This window comes from Macrobrachium rosenbergii, chromosome 10 (assembly GCF_040412425.1).
Source record: "Macrobrachium rosenbergii isolate ZJJX-2024 chromosome 10, ASM4041242v1, whole genome shotgun sequence".
Classification (NCBI taxonomy): domain Eukaryota; kingdom Metazoa; phylum Arthropoda; class Malacostraca; order Decapoda; family Palaemonidae; genus Macrobrachium; species Macrobrachium rosenbergii.
In genome coordinates this window covers 30326717-30353823 of record NC_089750.1, presented here as the reverse complement: position 1 = coordinate 30353823, position 27107 = coordinate 30326717, and the positions used below count along the sequence as shown (strand labels likewise).

The 27107-nt window shown below is 36.6% G+C and overlaps 1 protein-coding gene across 3 annotated transcripts in view; it reads left to right on the top strand.

The window, feature by feature from the left end:
- The window catches only part of E(bx) (nucleosome-remodeling factor subunit NURF301 E(bx)), a 268910-nt gene that overhangs the window by 54688 nt on the left and 187115 nt on the right, over window positions 1-27107 (top strand). For all 3 annotated transcript variants that reach the window (XR_010854269.1, XM_067110114.1, XM_067110113.1), the window contains exons 4-7: window positions 3382-3590; window positions 13250-13332; window positions 23400-23733; window positions 24162-24341. Coding sequence is in view for 2 of the 3 variants with exons in the window: in XM_067110114.1 (XP_066966215.1) it covers window positions 3382-3590; window positions 13250-13332; window positions 23400-23733; window positions 24162-24341 (806 nt within the window). In the remaining variant the exon portion in view is untranslated. The remainder of the gene's footprint in view (window positions 1-3381; window positions 3591-13249; window positions 13333-23399; window positions 23734-24161; window positions 24342-27107) is intronic.

Below are 27107 nucleotides of genomic sequence, written 5' to 3'. Positions count from 1 at the left end.
AATTCAGTCCTATGCTTCGGCCTTACAACAGCCCCTCAGGTGTTCACAATTATAAGGTACCTCAACGATTGGTCGGTCTTGGCAAGTCCTCGGGAAAAGCTAATCCAAGACGGATCGTCGTCTTCAATTTTGCCACGGCTTAGGCATCGTGATGAATTTGGAAAAGTCAAACTTAGTTCCTAGTCAAAAGATTCTTTACATAACATGATCATGGACACTGTATCATGGGGAGTGTTTCCATCGGACCAATGGATCGACAAGTTCAGGAAAGCTGCCCGGTCCTTTCTGTCCGAACAGAAGCAACCAGCGTGGCAATAGCAAATGATTCTGGGATTTTTGTCCCCCTCAAGCGATTCTCCTCTGTTGCAAGCCCCCATGTCAACATAAATGAGAAGGGACCTACTATGGTGGCTGGACAACAGGAACTTGGCTATAGAAGTACCTTTTCATTCTCCCCCTCCAGAGATTCTCTTGTTCTTGGACGCTTCGCATGAGGGTTGAGGAGCACACTTGGAGGACCTTCTGACTTCGGGAGTGTAGAATCTTCAGGGCAGGCAACTGCATATCAACATTCTGGAGTTGAAAGCCTTCCTGGCACTTCAGAAGTTTCAAGAAAGGATGACAAGGCACTCAGTAGTTGTAATGTCGGACAACACTACAGTGGTAGCCTATGTAAACAAACGGTGGCCCTAGTGTCATGCCAACTTCACTCACTGATGGCACTCTTGCACCAGTGGGCAATAGATTACTCAGCAGACCTCTCAGCCAGGTATATCCCAGGCAAGAGGAAAGTAGTGGCTGGCAAGCTAAGTCATCAGGGTCAGGTTTTAGGGACAGAATGGGGTCTGCATCAGGAGCTAGAGGACAGGGAAGGGCCGTGATGGACCTGTTTGCTACAAAGTTCAACAGGAAGCTAGAGGTCTATTGTTCAGTGGTTCCAGACTCCTTCGCTGAGGCAAAGGATGCCCTTCAACATCCTGGGGACAATGTGGAAGTTTACACCTTTCTGTTCATAGGATTTTGAAGTCTGGTACTTGGCTTCGTCAAACCACCTTCACAACCTTCTATCTGCAGGACGTTGACCACAGGTCCTTGGACACTTTCCTTGGGTCCAGTGGTGGCTGCTCAACAAGTTGTGTAGCTCATCGAGTGCCCCTGGTGGGACAGATTGTATCTTACCTAAGATGATGGTATGAAGGTGAGAATGAATGAGATGACTGGTCTCTTTTTCTTTTCTCTTTCCCCTTTTCTTCTCTACTGGCGGGCGGTGAGAAGATTAGTCCATCATGTGCTGGAACTGGTTAGATGCAGGTTAGTGAGTGGTCATTCTGTTTGAGTATATGTTATTCATACTCTGATTTAATACTCTCAGACGCTAGTCCTTCCTCACTCTAACAAGGGGAGATAGGAACGATAACAAAACTAATTGGTGGCTAACTTAGGTTTGTTGTCTGAACAGGTATAGCTCTTTAACTTCGCTTATACAGTGTCTCTTCATATTGTGTAGTATTAGCCAGTAGTCTGACTGTTTGATAAAATATTTATCTAACAGGTCAGAGGCTTATGTCTCCTTCCTTTGCCTTCCCTTAGCCAGGAAATGAGACCAGGTATGCCAAACCTCCAGTTAGTTCATGACTTGCTTTCCTCCCACCAAAAGTGAGTCTATCCTTCCATTAAGTCCTAGGTTTGTTATGCTTATGAACATGTGACAAATTTTTAATTAATTTGTGTTTTTCTTAGCTAACAAACCTGCGGTCTTAACGCTTACTGCCAACTTCTGCCTCCCCTCAGTCAGGTTACCTGTGCTGGAAGAATGTGTTTCAGCATCATGGGTGAGAGGAGGTCGATGCATACCTCTTCTCTCATCCCATTGGCCAAACCCCGTTGCCACCAAGAAAGTTACAGAGTATCTAACTTTTAATACAATAACGTTTCTGGAAGATGAACTTTGAGCAGTTTTTGTAATTGAATGCCAAAGTAGATTTTCAGTTATGGAATCCTTATCTGAGTAGGAGCAGACAATGAATCAGGATTTGACTAACATCAGAAATGAATATCAGTCTGCTGGATAAGAGGTACTTTGATACAGTGTAATGCATTTTGAACAAATTGAGCTACCCTCCAACTTGTGTCACCCCTCATAGGGTCACACTTGGTTCTCTGAGAGTTTCCTTTTATTTTGAGTGAGATTCCAGGCATATCTTGCTCAAGCTTAGTGCCCCATTGCTTTAACATCCTCAAGTCAGACTGAATGGGAGTGAAAGGAGTCGTTGCCCCTTGTCACTGTTATGGCTGGGATCACAACATTTCCAGGTGGAGGTTCAACATACAATTCCCACCTAAAGAGTGAATCTCTTGCATAAAGAGCAATTGTTTTTATTCCCATAGAAACAAATAAATTTCTAAAGTAATTTGTATTATTCCTAGGTATAAAAGCCCAAGCTTTTTACCTTATTCCTACCTCAGCTATCCTGCTTAGTCTTTTGATGCTGAAGGAAAAGCGCTTGAAAATGGCAGATGAGTGTGGAACCCCCCACCCCTTTTTACCAGTTTACTTCCTTGTTTCTAAATTTGATAATTGTTTCCAGTTTGCACTGAGGAATGCCCCTCTAATAAAAGTCTCTGGTTTGTTTACCCGGGAAACAGAATACTTAAAAAAACTGTGACTTGCAGTAACTACTCGTAAATATCTTAAATGGTCTTAATCTCACAATTTCTTGTGTTAAATGATGAATTAAACATACAGTTCTATACAGAGTGTGTATTGTACAATTCCTGTGGTTCATGCTTTTTTCATCTACAGTGTACCATACTTTTGTTTATCTTGTGCTTGACTGCACAAGTAGTCTATGATTTTTGTGTGAATTTTTTTTTCAATTCCAGGGCCAGCACTATGCGAGTAGAGAAAGTCGTTGAATGGTTTGATTCAGTTACTTTTAAACAATAATTAAAAATTTAAATATTTATGGCAGATTTCTGTCTACAGTATGCTAATGATAAAATATACAAGTTTTTATGCATATTATAAAATCATTTTTACCTATTGCACTTTTTGTTTTCATCATATTTATAGCATATGCAAGTTTTCTGTCATCTGCGAGCTGACAGAAATGGATACAGAAATCCCAAAATACAAATTTCTATTCAACTGTTGATGACAAAACTTCAAATAACTAAGTTACTGATGTCCAATTTAAAACCAGCAAATATAAAGATATGTCAAGTGCACTTAGAATTATATAATGGTCTTTTCAGTCACCATTTATGGGGGAAGGTATGGTTAGTAAGAGTGGCATGTCCATGTCTTTTAACCAGGGCCTGAAAAAGAAGGTTATCGAATAGTACTTTTATCAAAATTTCTAAGAACTGTTGACTTCACAGAGAATCGGAGGATGGTGAAATATGGTATTACACCACACAAGCCCAGTTGGAGGAAATTCAGAGCTTGCTAGATGCAGCTGACTTAGAAGAAGATCTCTGCAACACACTGCAAGAAATTCTTCCTGAAATGAAAAGGCATATGGCTGTTACGGAGTCCCTCACCGAGGAAAACAAAGGAAATCGGAAAACATGTTTAGAAATTGAAGATGGTAAGGTTGTTTCCATTTGAAAATATTTTTATTAACTGTTAAAAGTAGTGTATTTCAACAGATGAAATTTGTATATTGGTAAAATTATACTTTTGCCTTGTTGATTATTGTTGAGTGATTCATTGATAAGAAAGTTTAACAAACTTTCTAGCAGACTAATTGTGGAGTACCTACTTGAAGTAGTAAAGTCATTCATGATAACACCTACCAACAGAGGGAGTTTTTTTTCCTTCTGTCACATCACTTACATTCCTTAACACATTTTGTTAACAAAATCATGAGCATAATAAACGTGCATTTCATCTCTTCCCATGTCTTTTACTTTTATTGTCTAGGTGGATATTGTGAACTGTACTTTTTTTTCATTATTGCTACATTTTACTGCTGTCAGTGAAATGCAATATATTTAATTAAGTATTTTATGATGTATTTTTTGTATTAAGTGTTTGATATTGCAGTAATTAATGTATGCACTATATAGATCTACTGGCTGTAGAGTATTTGATTTGTAATTGATTATGTGCAGTATTTGTATATTTTAAGCATGTAACTTACCCAGTAGTTACATTGCTATTGTTTTAAAACAGAACGGCAGCTAGAATTCAAAATTTGCGCCAGCAAAAACAAAAAACAATATGGCATCTAGGAGATACCCCCTCTACCCACTGATAGAGGAGTGAGGAACTACCTTAACACAAAGCTTGAGTTGTTTCTGCCGGCTTGTGCTATACACACCTGTTTGCAGTAGGTGCTAGAATTCAGGATCATTATGTTATTGGAATTTGGTGATGTACTTAGTGTTTTGGCTTCAATATTTAGTTAGGACAAGCAGTTACATCATTTCTGGTTTGTGTTATTTTAGCTACCCTCTTTTCTTTGCAGTATGTCAGACTCAAGCTCAGGTAGAGCAATTAGAGTTTGCAGTGAAGGGTGCAGAAGTAGGATAGCTAAAGAAATTTATGATGCACATACCGTTTGCGCAGCTTGTAGAGGTCAGGACTGTAACCCGGGGGTGACGTGATGAATGTAGAGATTGGGATGAAGGGAAGTGGAAGATTTATTCAAGTAGGATGAAAAAATTAGATTCTGATAGGAAGCGGAAAGCTGCAGTTAGAGCTTCTTCTAAGGAAGTAGATAATCAGGATCATGAACTTTCCATTTCTCCCATTAGCACCCCTCCTGTTAATCAACCTGTTCCTTCACCTGGTTTCCATTCACCTGAACCCGATGCCTTGACCAGCCTCGAAGCCTGTATGAACGTGAATTTTTCTTTAATGCATCAAGCTGTTGAGAAGTTGGGATCTTATGTAAAATCCTTGGAGGATAAAGTGACAACTGTTAGTGTTTGTGAAGTGGAGGAGGTGGCTACTCGGCCCGCTCGTGCTCCTAGGCAAAGGTCCCTGCTAGACTCCCCATCCCCTGGGAGGAAGCATACTGGAGGCCCAAGGGAGGCGAGTGGGGTCTGCTCCTGGGTAGTCGCCCTCTCAGGTGGATCTGATGTCGACTCCCATACCGCTAAGGAGCACCATTGGAAAGGCATCTCCAGAGAGGAGTTTGTGAATCTTTCGAGTTTGGGAGAGTCTTCGGCCAGGCGCCAATGGTCTTCTTCGGGCAAGTCTCACTCACTTAAAAGGTCTCGCAGTGTCTCGCCTGAGGCAATACCTAAGAAGCGAACGCTTGTTCATGCTTCTCCTTCCCCTGGTTGTAGCTGGTGGGAGGCTCCGGAGGTTTTTCCGCCTTCCTAAGACAGTGAGGGAGCACCGGAGTTAGCTACAACGTGCCGATTAATTTCTGCTAAGAAGAGTAAGAGGATTTCGCTTGATGTGGAGGCGCAAAAGCAGTCGTTTTGACTGGATGATGAAGAGGAGTTAGTGCGTGAGCGCCAGTATCAGGAGAAGCGCATTCTTGCACCTGAAACTGCGACTCGTTCGTTGGCGCCAACTTGCCTCTCGTCTGCCAGATGCTCGGGTTCTCCAACACATATTTCCGAGCAGGAAGTTCAGGACCTTTCAACGATTTCCGTTCAAGCGAAGTTGAATAAGATTTTGGGATTTGTGTAACCCACTCAGAACAAGACTCGTTCTCTGGTAGTTGTTTCCCCTACGCATTGGGACGAGGAAGCAGACAAAGAAGGTGATGAGGAAATAGAACAGGATAGTCATAATTCCACCGCTTACAAGAAGCTTTTGAAATTATTTGTTGAGAGTTTTCCAGATTCGTGCTCTCATGTAACACCTTCCTCTCCGGATGCTTCTCTCTCGAGGGATTGGAAGAAGATTGCTTCACAACTTATGAAGAATGTTTTGTCTTTTTTGGCACAGAAAGCACTAAAAGGGATCGATGCTTGGCTCCTTAAGAAGAGGGAGCAGGGCAAGACTATCCTCTGGTTTCCTCCTTCCAGACTGACGTCTCGGAGACAACTCTGCTATGAGATCAGGGAAGCCTTCTCTTTGGGAGTTTCTGCCTCCTTTCAGAGAGACTTCTCGGGGCTTATCGATGCTTCTAGACTTTCAGCTTTTAATTCGGCGAAGGTTATGTTTTCTACATGAATTGGATCACCTGTTGAAGCACATCTTTCGTATTTTTGAGGTGGTCAGTTTTTTGGACTGGTCCATTGGAGCGTTGGGCCACAAGTTTTCTGCATGTGCTTCTTTGGATGAGGAGACGTTTATGGATGTATCGGAAGTCCTTAATGTTTTAGATTAAGGAGTTATCGACGCTGCTATGTTTTCTTTAGGCGTCCTTAAGAAGAGAGAATTATGGTGTTCTTTCCTTACGAAGGGAGTGTCAAGAATTCAGAGGTGGGCCTTGTTGTTTGCACCTCTCAATAAGAAGAACCTATTTCCAGAGGAGCTGTTAGTGGAGATTTCTTTGGCTCTACAGAAGAAATCTATGCAGGATTTGCTGGCTCAGTCCTCCAAAAGACCAAGAGAGACTTCTGTTACTTCGCCAGTTGTACGTCTGACTTCGTCTTCATCTCTGCGTGGAGTGCCCTTTCGAGGTAGAGGAGGTTCTAGAGGATTGGCAAATTCTAGAGGAAGAACAAGGGTCCCTCTTGGATCAATTAAGAAAGTTCCCCAGTCCGCCAACAAGAAGTGAGAAGCACATCCTCTGTGCACTGGTGGGAGCAAGACTTCTACTGTTTTGGAGGTGTTGGAGAGAGATAGGAGCAAAGAGCTAGGTTGTGGAAACTCTGAGAAGGGGCTACCATATTCTGAGAAGGAGCTAACATATTCCTTTTGTGGTTCAAACCCCCTTCGAGGGTACCAATAGGTTTGACGGCTTACTTAGGCGATCAAAGAAATCCATGACGCTTTCCGAAGAGGTGTCGGCCCTGTTAGACAAGAGAGCTGTAGAAGCAGTGGAAGATCAGAGCTCTCCGGGCTTCTACAATCGCCTGTTTTTAGTTCCCAAAGCTTCAGGGTGTTGGAGACCCGTGTTGGATGTCAGCACGTTAAACAAGTTTGTAGAATGGACAAAATTCTGTATGGAGACCAACACGGTTCAATCATCCATCAGACAGGGAAATTGGATGGTAACTGTGGATGTGCAAGACGCATATATCCATGCCCCGATACATCAAGAGTCTCGGAGGTATCTACATTTTGTATTCGGGAACCAAGTTTTCCAGTTTCGGGCTCTCTGTTTCGGCCTTTTGACAGCACCTCAAATTTTTACCAGGATTCCAGCCCATTTTCGAAGTGGCTCCATCAACAGGGGATCAGGGTATCTCTTTTATCTCTACAACTGGCTTCTTCAGTCGGGAGCTCTAGCAAAATGCACAGAGGATCTTCAAGTGACTTTAAGATTAGGAGAAGAGTTGGGTCTTCTAATCAACTATCAGGAGTCATGTCTGATCCCTTCTCAGAAGAGAGTATATATATGGGAATTCAGATAGATGCAGTGAATTTTCAGGCTTCTCTGGTGGCTCAAAGAGTCGATTCTTGCCTTCAAAAAGTTTTGAAGTTTCTGGCTCTTAAAACTTGCTCTGCAAACGAATGGATGAGCCTTCTGGGGACGTTGTCGTCCCTAGAGATGTTTGTGGATCTGGGTCTCCTCCACATGAGGCCATTACAATTTTATCTAAAAGCGAAGTGGCGGAGGAAGGAATTTCCAGATTCCTTTGTTTTTGAGATTTCCGAGGAAATCAAGAAAGGTCTGTTTTGGTGGCTGTCAAGAGAAAGATTGACGGAAGGAAAGTCTCTAGCTCTTTTAAACCCTGATCTAACTTCTTTTCAGACACATCTGACCAGGGATGGGGTGCAGTTCTAGGGGACAGAGAGATGTCAGGAGTTTGGAGCAAAAGCCAACAGAAGTGGCATATCAACATGACAGAATTTGCAGAACAGATCAGAGGGAAGGTAGTAGTAGTCTATTCGGACAATGTAACAGCTCTGTCATATATTCAGAAACAAGGAAGCACTCACCCGTTCTCCCTTTGCGAGGCGACGAGAATTCTGTTATTGTGGCTGAAGCAAAATCAGACGCAAGTATTGACAATGTTTGTTCAAGGGAAACTAAACGTATGGGCAGACTTGCTTAGTCGCAAGAAGCAAGTGATCTCGACGGAATGGACTTTGCACCCCTTGGTATGTCGGCAAATATGGAAGTGCTGGGGGACTCCGCTGGTAGACCTATTTACCACAGCCAAGAACAACAGACTTCCAATTTATTGCTCTCCAATTCCGGACCATCAGGCTTGGGCTACAGATGCCATGGTTCAGAATTGGGAGAATCTGGATGTTATGCCTTCCCACCATTCAAGATAGTCAGGGAAGTGTTGAACAAACTCAGGACATACAAGATCGTCAGAATGACTCTGATCACCCCTTTTTGCCATCGAGGGAATGGTTCCCAGATCTGCTGGAACTTCTGACAGATTATCCAAGGCTTTTACCTCAAAGGAAGGATCTAGTCAGGCAGCCCCAAGTAAGAAAGTTCCTCGAGGGTCTGTCAGGTCTAGCTCTAACCGCATTCAGGCTATCAACCGTCTCCTCAGAGACAAGGGATTTTCTCAGCAAGCTGCAAAAGCTATCACGGAATGTAGGAGGTCTTCTTCAGACGTATACCAGGCCAATTGGAATATTTTTAGAGACTGGTGCAGGAGAGAGGGAGTCTCTTCTTCTAAAACATCTTTAACGCAAGTGGCCGATTTTTTCTTGTGCTTGAAGAAAACGAAGCTGTTATCTACCTCTGCCATTAAGGGGTACAGGGCTATGTTGGGCTCGGTGTTTCGACACCGTGGTCTAGATTTGTCTAGTGACAAAGATTTTGTCAGATTTAATTAAGTCCTTCGATAAGGAGAGGACGGAAGGACCAAGATTAATAGGCTGGAACTTAGACATGGTTCTGAAGTGGCTTAGGAAGTGATAGATTCGAACCTCAGTACAGCGTCTTTGAGGGAGTTAACGAGAAAGATACTATTTTTAGTAGCCTTAGCTACAGCGAAGAGGGTAAGTGAAGTGCATGCCTTAAATTAAAAAGTAGGTTTTGCAAATAGAAAAGCTATCTGTTCCTTTAATATGGGTTTTGTGGCCAAGAATGAAACCCCATCCAGGCCTTGGCCACAGTCGTTCGAGATTCACGATCTGACAGATCTAGTTGACAGAGAAGAAGAGAGACTTACGCCCCGTTAGAGCTCTCAAGTTCTGTATTCAAGCGTCCAAGTCTATTAGAGGTAACTTTGACCATCTCTGGTGCTCTGTTAAGAATCCTTCTCGACCCCTGTCAAAAAACGCGTTGGCTTTCTTTATTCGGAGTGTATTAGTGGAGGCTCATGACAATTTGGATGATGCAGAGTGCAGTGTTTTGAAAGTTAAAACGCATTAAGTACGAGCGGTTGTGACCTCTCTGGCCTTCAGACGCAATTTGTCTCTTTCTTCTATTGTACAAGCGACCTTTTGGAGGAGTAGGTCAGTGTTTGCCTCATTATCTACGAGATACGGAGACAACATACGATAATTGCAGTACCCTAGGCCCTTTCGTAGTGGCTGGCACGGTATTGGTGAAGGTGATAAGGAAGTTCATCCTTCCTTAGTGTCCCCTTCTCCTTGACGCAGGTTTTGGAGTTTGCTGGGGAGTCTGGGGGTACATTGTGCTGTGCGTTTAGGAGTACCTCTCAATCATTAATTTTTTAAGGGGTTTAATTTTACCATAGGCTAGTGGTGATACCCATCGATTGGTTTTATATTTTTTGGTTGGTACTGTGCCCTGAGAAGGGGTATTTGTTTGGTCATCCTTGGTGTCCTATGAACCCTTCTACCTCTCAGTCATTAGTTTTTTAAGGGGTTTAATTTCGGTGTAGGCTAGTGGTGTTACCCATCGATTAGTTTTATGTTTTTTTGGTTGGTACTGCGCCCTGAGCAGGGACATTTAGTTTGTCATCCGTGGTGTCCTATGAACCCTTCTAGGTCACAAGGATAATATACTTGCTATAGACGTCCCATGGCTCCCTCGCCACGTCTAGAAGTTAAGAAGAGCTCCATATTTAAGAGGCAGAATCAGTATGGATCGCTCACTTAACAGGTAAGGAACTTACAACTTTTCTTTTACCCAATAAATAAAAGAAGGTTAACACAAACTTAATCATAGTTCTATTTATTCATGGTCCCACCTCCTTTAGTGTGGGAATCAGCAATGTAACTACTGGGTAAGTTACATACTTAAAAATGACATTTTCATAATAAAGTTTTAAGTATACTTACCCATTAGTTACATGATCAAAGCCCTCCCTCCTCCCCTCTCATTAATGCAGGGCATAAACGACTGAAGTTTTGTGTTTAGGTAGTTCCTCACTCCTCCACCAGTAGGTAGAGGGGGAATCTCCTAGCTGCCATATTGTTTTTTGTTTTTGCTGGCGCAAATTTTGAATTTTAGCTGCCGTTCAGTTTTGAAATAATAGCAATGTAACTACTGGGTAAGTATAATTAAAACTTTATTTTATTATGAAAATGTAATTTTTGTTTATTAGGTAGTGTACTTTGCACATCTCTCATTGCAAGGTTGATTCCCTTATCTTTAATGTGTTTTTATTGTGTAACTCCATTTATTGAGAGAAAGCTTTGTTATATCAAACTACATTTCCTTTTCATCTTATCATCTTGTCAGTGATATGAAGTAGGTGTTGTGCTTCAGCCTGTTTGTTTGTCAGATATTTGGCACCAAGGTCATTTTTACCTGAATGCTCTGTTTTTTGTTCTCTATGCTAGTGGAGTCTGTATTTGGGCTTTCTTAGAGACACTGTTTTTTGTAACTTATGCTAGGCTACAGACCTTGCTCATGGGACTGTTCATAGAATAAAGAGCATTCTATTGTCAGTTTTTAAACATGAAAACACTCCTTTCGAATTTTCCCTTGCCAACTCCTTGTTTTCTTTTGACACCGTCTTCCTCTTTTTTTTCTTACCACTTCATCCTCGCCCTCCTAAATAATGATTCCGGGTAATTTATCATGAATTAATGTGTGATAGCTGTGGTTTTACAATAAGACAAAAACTTTCAGACAAACTTAGAATGAGCATTGTTGATAAGTACTTAAGTAATTGGGAGTTGTTTTAGCTTATGTGGTGGAACCGTTGTTTTTGGAACTATTTTCTGTGTGCATGGTGATAAGTCCCACATAATTGAGGGCTATTTTACAAAAAAAAAAAAAGGTCAAGTATACCTTAGTTTAACCAGACCACTGAGCTGATTAACAGCTCTCCTAGGGCTGGCCCGAAGGACTAGACTTATTTTACGTGGCTAAGAACCAAGTACCCAGCAATGGGACGTACAGCTTATTGTGGAATCCGAACCACATCATACCGAAAAATGAATTTCTATCATCAGAAATAAATTCCTGTAATTCTTCATTGGTCGGCCAGAGACTCGAACTCGGGCCTAGCAGTGTAATTTCAAGTCCTGGATCACACTGTTTTTTAACTAAAAAGATTTTGTTGTAACTGGAATGATAATACAAATGCTATTGCTTCTTAAAGACTACAGTGATGTATTACTTACGAACTGCTTCATCAGTCTGATACAATTTTTTTGTGGTATTATAAGTAAAATTGGCTTTGAAGCTCACTGATTGTTTAAACTGAATAAGTAAGTCTCCTCATAGCAGCCTATGTGCTTGTATGTGGTTAAAATGAGTTTGATCCAGGACTTAAAGTCAAGTTGGCTTGATGAAAGAATTTTTTTTATTCAAGAGTTACTAAATTGTAGCTGCAAAATTCTAAGTAATGGAAAAAGGTATTAAAAACTTAATAAGTCAGTCCACAGAGCAGTAAAGGAAAAAATGGGTAACTCAAGACATCAAGTCATGTGGACAAGAGTGTATGTACTTTGTGGGCAAAAAAAAAAAAAAAAAAAAAAAAGGGACTCAGGAATTGCTGTCATGGGCAAGATTATAAGTGATGAAAGAAAAGGTGATGCATGACTCACTAAATCTTGTGGGCATGACTGTGTAAGCAGTGAAATAATGGTGGCTCAAGATAAGCAGAGTAAAGTGGACAAGTTGTAAATAATGGGGAAAATGGTGACTCAGAATTTACCAAGTCATATAGGTAAGCTTGTTAGGAATGGAAACAAGTAAAAGAATGCCCCGAAGATCGGGTTTTCTGTACAGCCACTACAGCTTATAATCAAGGCCACCAAAAATAGATCGGTCTTTTGGTGGTCTATGGCCCGGTGGTGGCCTATCCTATATCATTACCATAAGCACGATTACAACTAACTTTAACCTGAAATAAAATGAAAACTGCTGAGGCTAGAGGGCTGCAATTTAATATGTTTGATGATCAGAGGGTGGATGATCAACATACCAATTTGTAGCCCTCTAGCCTCAGTAGTTTTTAAGATCTGAAGGTGAACTGAAAAAAAGTGCAGATGGACAGACAAAGACGGCACAGTTTTCTTTTACAGAAAACTAAAAAGGTGACTTACCAGTAAGTCAAATTAGCTAGATTATAAGGAATAGTAAAAATTGCTCAAGACCCGGTACATCATGTTGATTTAGTAAGTTACGTTGGCAAGATTGTAAGTACTGTACTGTAATGGAAAAAGGTTGTCTCAAGACCTAAGTAAATGAGGAAGAGTGAGTAATGGAAAAGAAAGGTGACTCCAGTCATCAAGCAATAAAGTAAATAGTGAAAAAATGACAACCCAAGACTAACTATGTCATGTGGACAAGATTGAAAGTATTTGGAAAAAATGGCTTAAGCCTTACTAAGTCATGTGGCAAGATATGCTTGCAATCCTAAAAGAAAGGGGCTGTTATTTTGCAAATTTTTCTCATTTTAACACTTCTTTATCCATCTGAGATTGCACAAAAATATTTAATTGAATTACCACTTAAAAGGTTAAGAAAAAATCCACTGTAAAAACGTGAAGTTTAAGTAAAATAACTTTGTTAATGAATTCCCACATAGACGTACATGTAGAATGACGTTGTTGCATATGTGAAAAAACAGTTGTATTTTGAGTTACGTATACCTTAGTTTAACCAGACCACTGAGCTAATTAACAGCTCTCCTAGGGCTGGCCCGAAGGATTAGATTTATTTTAAAATGGTAAAATCTTTGGTTAAGGTATGTGCAAAAGCATTTGTATGCGCATTATGGTTAGAAAGCATTTATCCTGTTGAATGCAAATGTGTTTAATTTTCATCATGTGTTCCAGATTTTGTAAAGAAAAGGTGTGAGGAAAGGAAAGAGAAACAACGCAAACGTGAACAAGAGAATGCAGACAAACTTATAGAAGAGGTAAGTGTAAAATAATGGTTTGATGTCACTCAGGAAAATAATTATTATTAGTAGTAGAAACAACCATATGTATAAAATTTGTTCCTTCGGGGATACAGACTGTAGTTTTTCATAAATGGACAGCTGGATAGATATGTATCACTTGTACAAAAATTAACCTTTGGAATGAGGCTAACTCAGTTGGGAAAACGATTTGGTCTAAATTTCTCAGATAATCATATTTTGCTAAACAACATCTCAAGGCAACCTTCAACTCTTTCTTATTATTACTTTAATAACATGACTCAGGATAAAATGTTCAACTGAACTCCATGCACATCACTGTCTAGGACTCCCCCATTGTAATCAACATTCAACCTCCACAAGGTTATGATCAAGTGCATCTTACCATTGAATGTTTGGGATGAATTATTAGAAACAACTCAAACATTGAAATCCATCAGAATATTATAGCAAATATTTACAAAATGTTAGACAGATTTTTTGTACAAAGAGAAGGAAATTGAAATCTTACAGGCCAAATAAAATTGAACCCTCAGAATTACAGCTTAAATACTGCAGGTTGAATAATAAAAACAAGGTATTAGAGAATGCAAGAAATAACCTTAGTTGTTGTTCTCATATGTTGACAAAAAAGCGAAGTGGAATTGACTCTCTCTTTAAGTGAATGGAGTTCTTTTCACTTCACTGCAACATTTGTGAATACCTGTCAGAGTAGTAATCATCTGTATATTTACCCCCAGATCTAGATCACAAGATGGAGAATCCAATTACATTCATTGACCAAAGCAATGGTAATTTCCTAAAATTACAAAATGTTGACTTTAAAGAAGAAATGATTGAAAAGAAAATTAACATTTAGAATTGACTCACAAGTAGGAATAAATTAAGTTAAGTATATCTTAGTTTAACCAGACCACTGAGCTGATTAACAGCTCTCCTAGGGCTGGCCCGAAGGATTAGATTTATTTTACGTGGCTAAGAACCAAGTGGTTACCTAGCAATGGGACCTACAGCTTATTGTGGAATCCGAACCACATTATGACAAGAAATGAATTTCTATCACCAGAAATCAATTCCTCTAATTCTTCACTGGCCGGTCGGTATTTTTCATAGAGAAATATTCACTAATTACTGTATTTTCATATTTTCGTGACTAAGTCCACTCTTTGTGATAAAACTATTAAAACACCCAAGTATAAGCATTTTTAGAGGGTATTTTAGGCGTTTGAACTAACAAAATAGGCAGTTTAAGCATTTTTAGAGGGGTGTCAAATTTTAGCTATTCTTGGGGCGTTGTGGTACGCATCCCCCGTGAATACCGGGTGTTGATTATATACTCATATATATATATATATATACACACACACACATATATATATATATATATATATATATATATATATATATATATATATATATATATATATATATATATATATATATATATATATATATATACACACACACACACACACATACACATACATGCTTACATACACAGGCAGTCCCCAGTTATCGGCGGGGTTCCGTTCCGACAGTGTGGCGATAAGCGAAAATCGCCGATAACCGAAAATCACCGATCTTTAGTACTTTTTTGGCACTTATTGGCACCGATAAGCAGCGAAAATTGCCAATTCGTTTATTGGTGCCTCTGTTCGGTATGCATTGATGCCAGTACACAATTATCAGCAGCGATAAGTGGAAATCAGCGCATGTCGGCACCGAAAATCACCGATTTTCGTCGCTAGACAAATGCCAAAAAACTGGATCGCCAATGACTGAGCCCGATGATAACCGGGTACTGCCTGTACAGTAAACCCCCCATATTCGTGGGGAATGTATACCACACACACACACCCCGTGAATAGCTAAAATCTGCGAATACTTAGAACCCTTCTACAAAACACTTAGAACTGCCTATTTTGATAGTTCAAACACAAAAAAAAACTAAAAATGCTTATACAGGTACTATCCTACACTAGGGTATTTGATATCATGTATACACATATGGTAGCCTACCCTACACTATAAAGTATACTCTATACATACACGGTATAGTAATTATTAATGTCAACTAATTCTGGAGGTTCATGCAGAGTGACTTATGATAATTCAATACAAAGAGAAATTGAATAATAAACAAGAATAGCTTAGCCTACACTATGGTATATCGTATACATATACGGTAGCCTAGCCTACATTATACTGTTCACTATATTCACATATCGTATTATACAAACATCAACATACCGAATATGCATCTTTTCCATGGGTCTTTTAAAATGTTATGCCTTAATTCACTGTATCCAATAATATTGTACAGTGTATATTCTTATATTGCTTTTGTATTGTAAATTGTGATCATAGTGATTGATGTTTTGGTTTGGAAATTGATTACGCCGTATTTTATCTTGCCTTATTTAACTTTGTTCAGAGCATTTTTCTTGTTTCTAGTTAACGTAAATGAATCTCTAGGTACTTTGTTTATATGGGACAAGGTTATTTTTCGTTATATGAAGTGTTTTTAAGTTGAAATATACCTTAAATATGTCTCATTATGAAATTAATTTTGCAATTTTTTTCATTAATAGATGACATTGGCCGGTTGGGGGCGTTTGTTTTGTGTAAAAAAAAATCAAGATTCTGTTAGCTATTTTCACTTGATTTCATTATAATACGAGCTTTATGTATTTACTGTTTATCGGCGTAAAAATAGCAGTAATGTGTTCTTTCATTGCCCAGTAGTTTTGATTAAAATACTTTCTCTCCAATTTTAATTACGGTCGAGTTTCTTCCATGTTGCCGATGCACGATAATTTACAGTCATTAGCAGCTTGAACATTGTTTTCTCAGCTTCAGCAACAACTTGCAGCATAAATTTAGCAGTATATTTTCTTGACGATCTTTTATCCATACCGAATAAGGTTATAATGTAAAAATATATCAGCCCTATTCTATTCAGCGTCATTTGTACTATAACTATGGTAATTGTTTACTACCCTGTAATGGGTGAAATACAAGTAAAAACGACTGTTATTATCCAATTCAATGGTAATCAAAACAACAGTTTCTCGTTCGGTTGTTTATGGTTGTACGTATTTACGCAAGAGTATAATGTTACTAACAATACTTTTATCATTCTCCTTTACTTTTTTAACTAGAAGGTGGGATAAAGAAATGGAGTAAAAGAAGTTGGTCTATTGTAATTTGGTCTCACTTGCTGGGTGATTGTAGGCTGCTACCTGTGCCCGTGCAAAATTTAAAAATATTTTCTAAATATTGTCGTATCTGTATTAATTGCTAACCCCATTGAATTATCTTAGGGCGAATAATCGTAACTCGAACACTACCCGAGTACCTGAGTATTTTAATATAGTAGTTTTATTACAAGAAGTGCGTTTAGAAAATGAGATGAAAAAAAATGAGATGAAAATGCAATGGGTGGATTTTCAGTGAATAATTTATATACTCATGTTCATAGAAAATCCATACCTTAAAAATATGAATGGGTATATATATTTTCAGCAAATAATATATATATATATATATATATATTCATATATAGAATATATATATATATATATATACCGCATATATATATAAGTATATATATATATTATATATATATATATATATATATATATATATATATATACACATATATATATATATATATATATATATATATATATATATATATATATACACACACACACACACACACACACACACACACACACACACACACACACACACAGTAAACCCCCGTATTCGCGTTTTCACAATTAGCAGACTCACGTATTCACAGATTTCTCTTTGGAAGGTATCTACCCATTATTTGCGGAAAATTCACCCATTCGCGGTATTTTTCACTGAGAAATATTCACGAATACTGGATTTTCATCTTATTTTCATGATGAAATGCACTTTTGGTGATAAAACTATTAAAATACTCAGGTGATGCTCGAGTTACGACAATTCACCTTACGATAATTTGATTTTGCAATGGGGTACATATGCAATGTGTATATATGTTCCATAGAGAAATCCATAAATTGTGAGACCACGAATACAAGTGGTTTACTGAATATATATATATATATATATATATATATATATATATATATATATATATATATATATATATATATATATATATATATATATATATATATATATATATATATATATATATATACACAGAGTAAACCCCCGTATTCGTGTTCTCACGATTCGCAGACTCACGTATTCACGGATTTCTCTTTGGAACGTATCTACCTATTATTTGCGGAAAATTCTCCCATTCGCGGTATTTTTCACTGAGAAATATTCACTAAATACTGGATTTTCATCTTATTTTCATGACGAAATGCACTTTTTGTGATAAAAGTATTAAAATATTCAGGTGATGCTCTAGTTACGACAATTCACCTTACGATAATTCGATTTTGCAATGGGGTAAGCAATTAATACTGATACGGCAATATTATTTATAGAATATTTTTAAGTTTCGTGCGGGCGCAGGCAGCAGCGTTATCAGGCAGTGAGAGAGACCAAATTACAATAGACAGCTTTTTGTCCATCTCTTTATCCCATCTTCTAGTTAAAAAAGTAAAAGAGAATGATAAAAGTATTGTTAGTAACGCTATACTCTTGTGGGAATGCGTACAGCCATAAACAACCAACCAAGAAACTGTTGTTATGCTTATAACCTAATTGGATAACAACAACCATTTACCTGTATTTCAACCATCATATGGTAATAAACAATTACCGTAGGTTATGGCACAAATGACGTTAAGTAGAATAGGACTGGTATATTTTTACATTATACCCTTATTTGGTATGGATAAAAGATTGTCAAGGAAATATAATGCTAAATTTAAGCTGCAAGTTGTAGCTGAAGCTGAGAAAACAATGTTCAAGCTGCTAATAACTATACAGTCAACCCTCATTAAGCCAGACCTCATTAACCCGGATATTGGATAAGACGGACACTGAAGAGGGTCAGCCGATTTAAAATACGTAATGTTTGACCATGATTTATGATAGTTAGTGTTACTCTGCTCGTCGCGTACCGTTTTCTTTTTTATTTACCAATGGTGAATAAAAAACTTTTCATTTATTATTTTATATATACTGTTCTGTATTTATACAGTACTGAACTGAAATGCTTTTAACTTGTAACCAATTTAACTTTTGCACGGTATGTACCGTCATTAAGAAACGATATGGTCTGGAGCGGTAGGAAGTATCGTAGCCAATCACTGAGCATTAACAGTTTTACCTATCTGCTGCCTGACTGGTAACTATATAGTATGATGCTTTGTATGTTTTTTTTAGGAAAGAAAAGACTTTACGAAGACAAAAGCTGAGTTACTAAACAATACTTGTGTTTATGTGGCAAATGACATGAGAGAGAGAGAGAGAGAAATTGCCAGTTCCTTCTATGCAGTGTAATTCTATATATTTTGTTGCTGAAGAATCTCTGAACCAACAATTTTGCACTCTAAAGTAATCAGAAGGAATTCATTCTATTCTCCATGTAACCAGTAAAATACATACACTATTAAAAACTATGTTTTGTATTCAAAACACATGCACTTATGTCATCGTCAGCTTCTCTGAGCAAAAGTTCTTTCTCAGACAGAATGCAACTAAAACCTGATTGGCTGGCTGGTTGCCATGGAGATCTGCTAGCCAATGACACCCCTCTGCTTCTGTTCTATTTATAGACATATGTCGTGATGGCACTAAGTTTGAACATTGCCATGATCATGATTATTTGACTGCTGATGGCAAAAATTACTCAGTAATTTGCTTTATATAGTTATTTTTTCATGAAAACATGAATTCAAGAATAATGTTAATTTTAATATAGTGATATGAAAAATCCCACAACAGTCTGTTGTGGTGATGCGTCATCACTTGCGAATCCTATTCCCGGACCGTCCTCAGATTTACGACTGCAAACTGATGACGACGTCAGTAACAATAAAAAACAACCCTCTCCGAGATCGTTTTGATGAAATGTATTTTATAGTCTTACGTATCGTTAAAATTCACAAGTTGAATTACAATCATTTTGATCATGTAAATTTTTGCATTTACGGAATGTTTTTGTTGAAAGCAAAATGTGTTAGTGAACTTATGGTCTTAATTGTCCCACTATTGTATTACTGGTGATCTTAATCATCTCACATTTATTTAACAGTATATTAATATAGATAATAATTAACTATAATGAATAAATAATAACTAAAATAAAAAAACATGAAAAGGAAAAAATCTTACTCTTCATTTTGGAGACCACTCCATTTTACTTAATAATTATGCATTTATGTCTCGGCCTAGGCATCTACATATGTGGCTGAATTCTATAATTTTTATCAAATTTTATTCTTAATTTTTCATCTTTTACCATGAGCTTTAATTCAAACATTTCTACATTGGCTTATTATCCATACTCTTTATAAATTATTGTGCATCAGCAACATTGATGAAACTTGATCGTAATTAAAATGAGAGAGAAAGTATTTTAATCAAAACTACTGGGCATGAAAGAACACATTATACTGTTATTTTTACATCGAAAAATGATAAATATGTAAAGCTCGTGTTATGATGAAGTCAAGTGAAAATAGCAAACAGAATCTTGAATTTTTTTTTACACAAAACAAACGCCCCCAAATGGCTATCGTCAATCGTCATCTATTAACGAAAATAATAGATAAATTAATTTCCCAACAAGACATATTTTAGTTATATTTTGACTTAACCCTTAAACACAGAGCCGCTATTTACAAAAGTGTCTGCCGTATGCCGACGGGGTTTGAGAGTTAGCGCCAAAGCGGAAAAAAGTTTTTTTAAAAAAATCACAGCACGCTTAGTTTTTAAGATTAAGAGTTCATTTTTGGCTCTTTTTTTCTCATTGCCTGAAGTTTAGTATGCAACCATCAGAAATGAAAAAAATATCATTATCATATATAAATATTGGAATATATGACAATGCGAAAAACATTTCATATATATAATTGTATAAAAATCTTGCTATGAGCAAAATGGTTAAAGCTAATGAGTTTTTTTTTTGTTGTATTGTACACTAAATTGCGATGATTTTGGTGGTATATAACAAATTGTAAAACGATCAAAGCAACACTTAGAAAATATTATCACAAATGATGCATGAATTCATAATGCACGGACATAAAAAAAGTTTTTTTTTTTTAAATTCACCATAAATCGAAGTATTGTTCTAAAGACTTCCTGTTTGTTGCAAAATGAAGGTAAATGATTGAATATTACTAGACTGTAAGTGTTTTAGCTTACAATTGCATTTTTCAACCATTTCGGTCAAGTCAAAGTTGACCGAAGGTTGAAATTTTGGCACTTATCGTGATTTATATGAAAATATTTCAAAACTGTTAAAAGCTAAAACCATGAGTTATTTTTTGTTATATTCTACATGAAATTGCGCACATTTTCATATATAAAACTTTATGTAACGGCAAATATAAAACGGTGCAAAAGTTACAACAAAGTGACTAAAGATTTTCAGCAGAGTTAGCTCGCGCTGACATAAGGAAAAGTTTTTTTTCAAAAATTCACAATAAATCGAAATATTGTGCTAGAGACTTCTCGTTTGTTGCAAAATTAAGGTAAATGATTGAACATTACTAGAATTTTAGCTTACAATTGCATTTTACAACCATTTCGGTCGAGTCAAAGTTGACCGAAGGTTGAAATTTTGGCTTTACCATGATTTATATGAAAATATTTCAAAACTGATAAAAGCTATAACAATGATTTATTTTTTGTTGTATTCTACATGAAATTGCGCACATTTTCATATATAAAACTTTATGTAACGACTAATATAAAATGGTGCAAAAATTATGACAAAGTAACTCAAGAATTTCTGAGATTTTCAGCAGTTAGCAAGGACGGAAGGAAAAAGTTTTTTCCAAAATTCACCATAAATCGAAATATTGTGCTAGAGACTTCCCGTTTGTTACAAAATGAAAGTAAATGATTGAATATTACTAGAATGTAAGAGTTTTAGCTTACAATTGCATTTTTCGGCCATTTCGGTTGAGTCACAGTTGACTGAAGGTTGAAATTTTGGCACATATCGTGATTTATGTGAAAATATGTCAAAAGTGATAAAAGCTACAACCATGAGTTATTTATTGTTGAATTCTACATGAAATTGCACACATTTTCATATATAAAACTGTATGTAAAGGCTAATAGAAAATGGTGCAAAAAGTACGACAAAGTGACTAAAGAATTTCTGAGATTTTCAGCAGTTAGCTGATGCTTTCTTTTGGGATAAGAAAGAAATTCGCGCATGCGCAGCTGGGTCATGCTTGTAAACAAAACAACAGCGTGATCCGTGAACTCAAGGCACGATTTAAAATTTTTCGCAAACGAGGCCTATAATATTTTTCCGCAAATATTTAAAAATACTTTTTGTAGTTGACGTATTTTACGTCCACTTGGCACCCAACAGACAACTTTTGTCGACGTAAAATACGTCCAGTCGGCGTTAAAGGGTTAAAAACACTTCACCAAAACATTAATGATAGCTATGATCGCAAATTATAATACAAGAGCAATATAAGAATATATACAGTATTATTGGATACAGTGAATTAAGGCATATTTTAAAAAGACCCATGGGAAAGATGCATATTCATTATTTTGACGATTGTATAATACGATATGCGAATATGTAGTGGAGTATAATATAGGCTACGCTACTGTGTATGTATACAACATACCGTAGTGTAGCCTTAGCTAATTCTTGTTTGTTATTCAATTTCTCTTTGTACTGAATTATCATAAGTCACTTTGCATGAACCTCCAGAATTAGCTAATATTAATCATTACTATACCGTGTATGTAAAGAGTATATTTTATAGTGTAGGCTAGGCTACCATATATGTACTGTATACAGTACATGGTACTGAATATCCTAGTGTAGGCTAGGCTATGTTCGAGATACATTTTGGTATTTCTTACATTTTTTCCAACAAATGATGATTTTTTTTTTTTTTTTTTTTTTTTTTTTTTTTTTAACCTAACCCCATCATAAGTAGCATAATACCTGTACAGTATAAGCATTGTTAGAAGGGTTCTAAGTATTCACTGGTTTTAGCTACTCGCAGGGGGTGTGGTACGCATCCCTTGCGAATAGGGGGAGGGATTGGTGTTGGTTTTAGTTCTTATCTTTTATGATAGTAAGCTAGCTATAATTGTAATTTAGCAAAGAAAAGTGCAACGAAATATTGGAAAAAACCATGTATACCTCACAAAAAGTTACTACATCTCCCCATCTTAGTAAGTCGTGTAAATATTGTACAACAAATATATTCAGAATTTGTCACTGATTTTAGTTCTTATCTGCTATGATATTGTGTAAGCAGTAATTATAATTTGACAAAATAAAATTAAATAAATTAGAAAAAACATGCATAACGGTAAAATTAACATATTTTTACAAGTGTCTTGTAAAAGAGGCCCTACACAGTGTTGTAAATAGTCACTTTCAACTTCCCATGAAAGGCATGGAAAAATTTTTATGATTTTTGTTCTTAAACCATGTGCATTTGCATTCTTCCTCTTTCCATTGGTGTGTGTTTTCTTAAATTGGCCAAGCTTAAAGTTTGCCCGGTCAAGGGGTGTGCTTAAGGGTTAAACTTAGAAAGTTGTTTTTCATTGAAAGATCACACTTATATTTAATTTACTGGATAGGTAGGGAAAACAAGTCATAAAACTTCCATGCTATTCCACATTAGTTGTAATAAGTTTGTTTTTTGCGTTATGGCCTCCTTCCATGCATTTACACATTAGTAGGGGACAGGTGGTGCAGAGTATAACCAAAAAATGGAACTAGGATTAAGTAAGTTTAATATCCAGTAATCAAGGGAAAATGTGCTTATTTATTGTTAGTATGGTGCTTGAGACTAGGATAATTTGAATTATTATGGCTTATGTAACAAAAAAAATGGTACAGCATTTGAAAATATCATGTATCTTTTTATATGTTTTGTGTTTTCCAGATAAAACAAGAGGTTGAAGTCAAGGAAGAGCCTATTGAAAACAATGATAGCATTGACACTTCTCAGATAAAAGAAGAACCAGATGATAGCAAAGATGGCAACAGTGGTCATGTGTCAGGATTAGACCCAGTTACTGGCGAAATGACTGATACATCCAAATCAGGATTGAAAAATAGCACTAGTAAAACTGTAGAAGTTAAAACTGAGAACCCAGCAGCCATAGATTCAAAGCAAAATGTGGCAGATGACAGTAAAGAGAAATGTAAGAAGGAAATAGATAATATTGGTTTGCTAACAGAAATAAAAATCAAGATATCTCAGATGAATAGTTCCAGTAAGTATACAATAATTTTTCAATAATGAAAAAATATTGTTAGAAGACATCCTATCAGGGTGGTGTCAGTTGCTTCGTGACTTTAGATGAATTTCAGTTTTAGTCAAACATAAATGCACCAGAATGTGATGTTTGTCATAACAGTAAATTGTGACTGCCATTCTATTGATATATCAGTAAGAAATATGTTCAATTTATCATATTTTTCAGATTTTTTTGTCATTGTTAGTTTAATCACTTTTTTAGATGTAGCCATTGCCACTGCAAAGTAACTGATGAAATATGCAGCTTAATATGAAGTGGATAGTGATATACCAGATAAGTAAAGTACTGCAGTAGAATTGTTGGCTGCTTTATTTAGATTCATTTTATTTTGTTTACCATCTAGACATAACTATTTTTTCTTCAAAGTCTTTTCTTTTTCTTAGCCAAGTGGTATCGCCTGGGATGTGATGGAAAGTACAAAAGTTATGTGAATCAGTATTCATCTAATCCTCTAGCTCTCAACAAACTTCAGCACAATGAAGAAAGAGATAAAAAAAGACATTTGTCTCATAAGTTTAGTTTGACACCAGCAGCAGAGTTCAAATGGAGTGGAGTATTGTATGGTAAGCTTGATTTTTAGAATTATTGTATTGTCTGCATCTTACGTAAGCCTTACTTTTTGGAAGCCTAATTTCCCTATTCCAGACAGCTTTGCTGTATTAATCCTTTTCGTTTATGACTCTTATAAACAATTATGTCTGTGGGAAGTGGCAGTTACTCCCGTGGTATGCGTAAAAATGTTAAACTGTACCTTTTTTTGTTCAAAGATGCATAGCTCCAACAATTTTTAAGGTAGACCACTCAGTTTTGTTTCATTTTGCCACTGAATAATTTTTCTATACAATGGCGTAAAAAAATCCCCCCAAAATAAATTTTATGTAGGTTGAAGAATGAGTATAAATGATGAGATACGTGAAAATATTCAATATCCCCAAAAAATAATTAGCCAAAAAAATATTTGACATAAAGCCAGCATTGTAAATTCATGATATACTCAGATAAATTACCTAGATATTGAAATGCAAAAAGTCGTAATTATAGCAAGGAAAATATGAAACAATGAATGATAAAGTAGTGTCACATTTCCCATAAGAAAAGAGCCAGTCACCCATATGATATGCACAGAATAATTCTTATACCTTTTTTTTTTTTTTTTTTTGTTCAAAGACACGTACCTCCAACTATTTTCAAGGTAAACTGCTCAGTTGTGATTGATTTTGCAGCTGAATGATTGCTCTATACAATAGCATAAAAAAGCATCCCAAAATAACTTTTTGTGGATTGAATAATGATTAGAAATTACAAGGTATGTGAAAACTTTGCACTTCCCCCTAAAAAAAAAATTACCAAAAAGAATATGTGGGAAAAGATAAATTACCTAGATAAATTACATAGTTTTTGCAGTGCAAAAGTTGTAATCATTCCAAGGTGATTATGAAAAAATAAATGACAATGTTATAAGTTCTGTTAAATCAGTGTCACTCAGTCAAGTATTTTCTCTCTCTCTCTCTGAAAAAAAATATAAATATAGAATAAAAATCTTGAAATATACTGAATAAATAAATGTGTAAAAAAATATCAGGAACACTCACTGAAAATGATCATCTTGTCTGCTGGTTTGTGTAATTTTTTATTTATTTATTTATTTTTTTGATGTTTGCATAGATCGTCAGTATGCAAAGGATATAAATTTGGATGATGTTTATATCAAACATCGGTAAGCTAAAGGACTAATTGTCTGTTTGTTTATATAGAAAATCTTTCTGATTATATAGCAAGCTCAGTATTATTAGTGAAAAAGCGTTGATGAAAATCACATTGCATTTGATAATTAAAGAAAAGGACCCATTAATTTAGATTTTTTGTTCTATTTTCATCTCCATATTTACACAAAATACAGAGGAACATTTGGAAGAATACTGCTCTTAGTTTACAATAGCTTGTGCCATCAGTGCCAAAGTGTCCTTGTGATATAATTTTCATCCTGGTGACCATCTTTTAAGATAATTTGTAGTCTTTGATTTCATGCACTGTCTGTTGTATGCCACCTCAAGATCTTCACTAATCTTCAGTCTGGTGATTCTCAGTAATCCTTTTTCCATGGTCTTTAAGCTGTGCTATGTTTCACTATAGAGGGATGAATGAATTTTTATTAAGCATTTCCCAACGTTCTGTGAGAGAAAGAGAGAGAGAGAGAGAGATTCGGTTGTTGGAAGAGGGATAAGGGTCGTTAGTTGGAGTTTGTTTACGGCGCTGTCTGTCTGTCTGTCGGTAGTTCAGTCTTGAGTTGAGGTTCAACTTTGAAAATAGTCAGTTCAGTTCGTCTGAGTTTTTTGATGCTGTTGTTATCGGTGCATGTGTCTCGTCTTCCTTTTGTTATTGTATGTTCGTGAGTCGTGTGTTTTCCTGTTTAATGCCGTTTGTTGGTTGAGAGTCCGTTTTAGTTTTGTTTGTGTGGTTTTGTGCGCTGTGTTGGCGACCGTGGACCCTTAATCCATCTCCCAGCAACCGAGGATCAGGGTGAGTGTTCTATGTATCTGTGTTGTGTGTTTGTTTTTGTGTTTTGAATTCTGCCACATCACATTTTGATTAGGTGTAATAGGCCTGACTTTTAGAACTAATTTGTTGATGTTACGTAGAAGGTATATAAACATGTCATTGGGTTGAAAAATATAAGAACATTGAAAATGATAGCAGAAGCTATCATAAGCTAGGAGCAGTATTTTGTAAATTGTTCATCTGCACATAAAAATGTGCAAATAACAAGAAAATAGATACAGATTTCACTAAATGTGTCTTTTTTTATATTATTTTTGTTATTAAGGTAGTTTAGGATCACAGTGTAATCATGGGGTTCACCCAAAGGATTTTTTTTATAAGGAGGGTGATACAGGCAAACTAAAGAAGCTGAAAAGCTGTGTTAGAGTTAAAAGGAAACAGAAAGTAAAAGACAGAAACAAAGCACAGCTGGAGATTAAAGAAACTGATCAATTACAATTTTGAGTGTGTGTCATTCTGGAGATGCTCTGTTCCAAGCCAGGAATTTATTTGAAAATCAAAATGGCACCCAGTATGAGAAGTAGCATTGGTTGCAGGATGGGAACTGATGGAAGAATTCATGGAACCATGGACATCAATAGAAAAAAAAAAAAGTGCTGAATTGAGAAGCAGCTTTAGTTTTGCAGGATCCAATGAAGGATGTAGCTGTAACAAATATGAGAATATGAGACTCGAGGCTTTGGAAATAGGCCCAAAGACAGAGACCTTTTCATGGTGACAACAACAGACATTTAAGCTTAAATGAGTGAAGAGGTGAGCAGCTGGAGGAG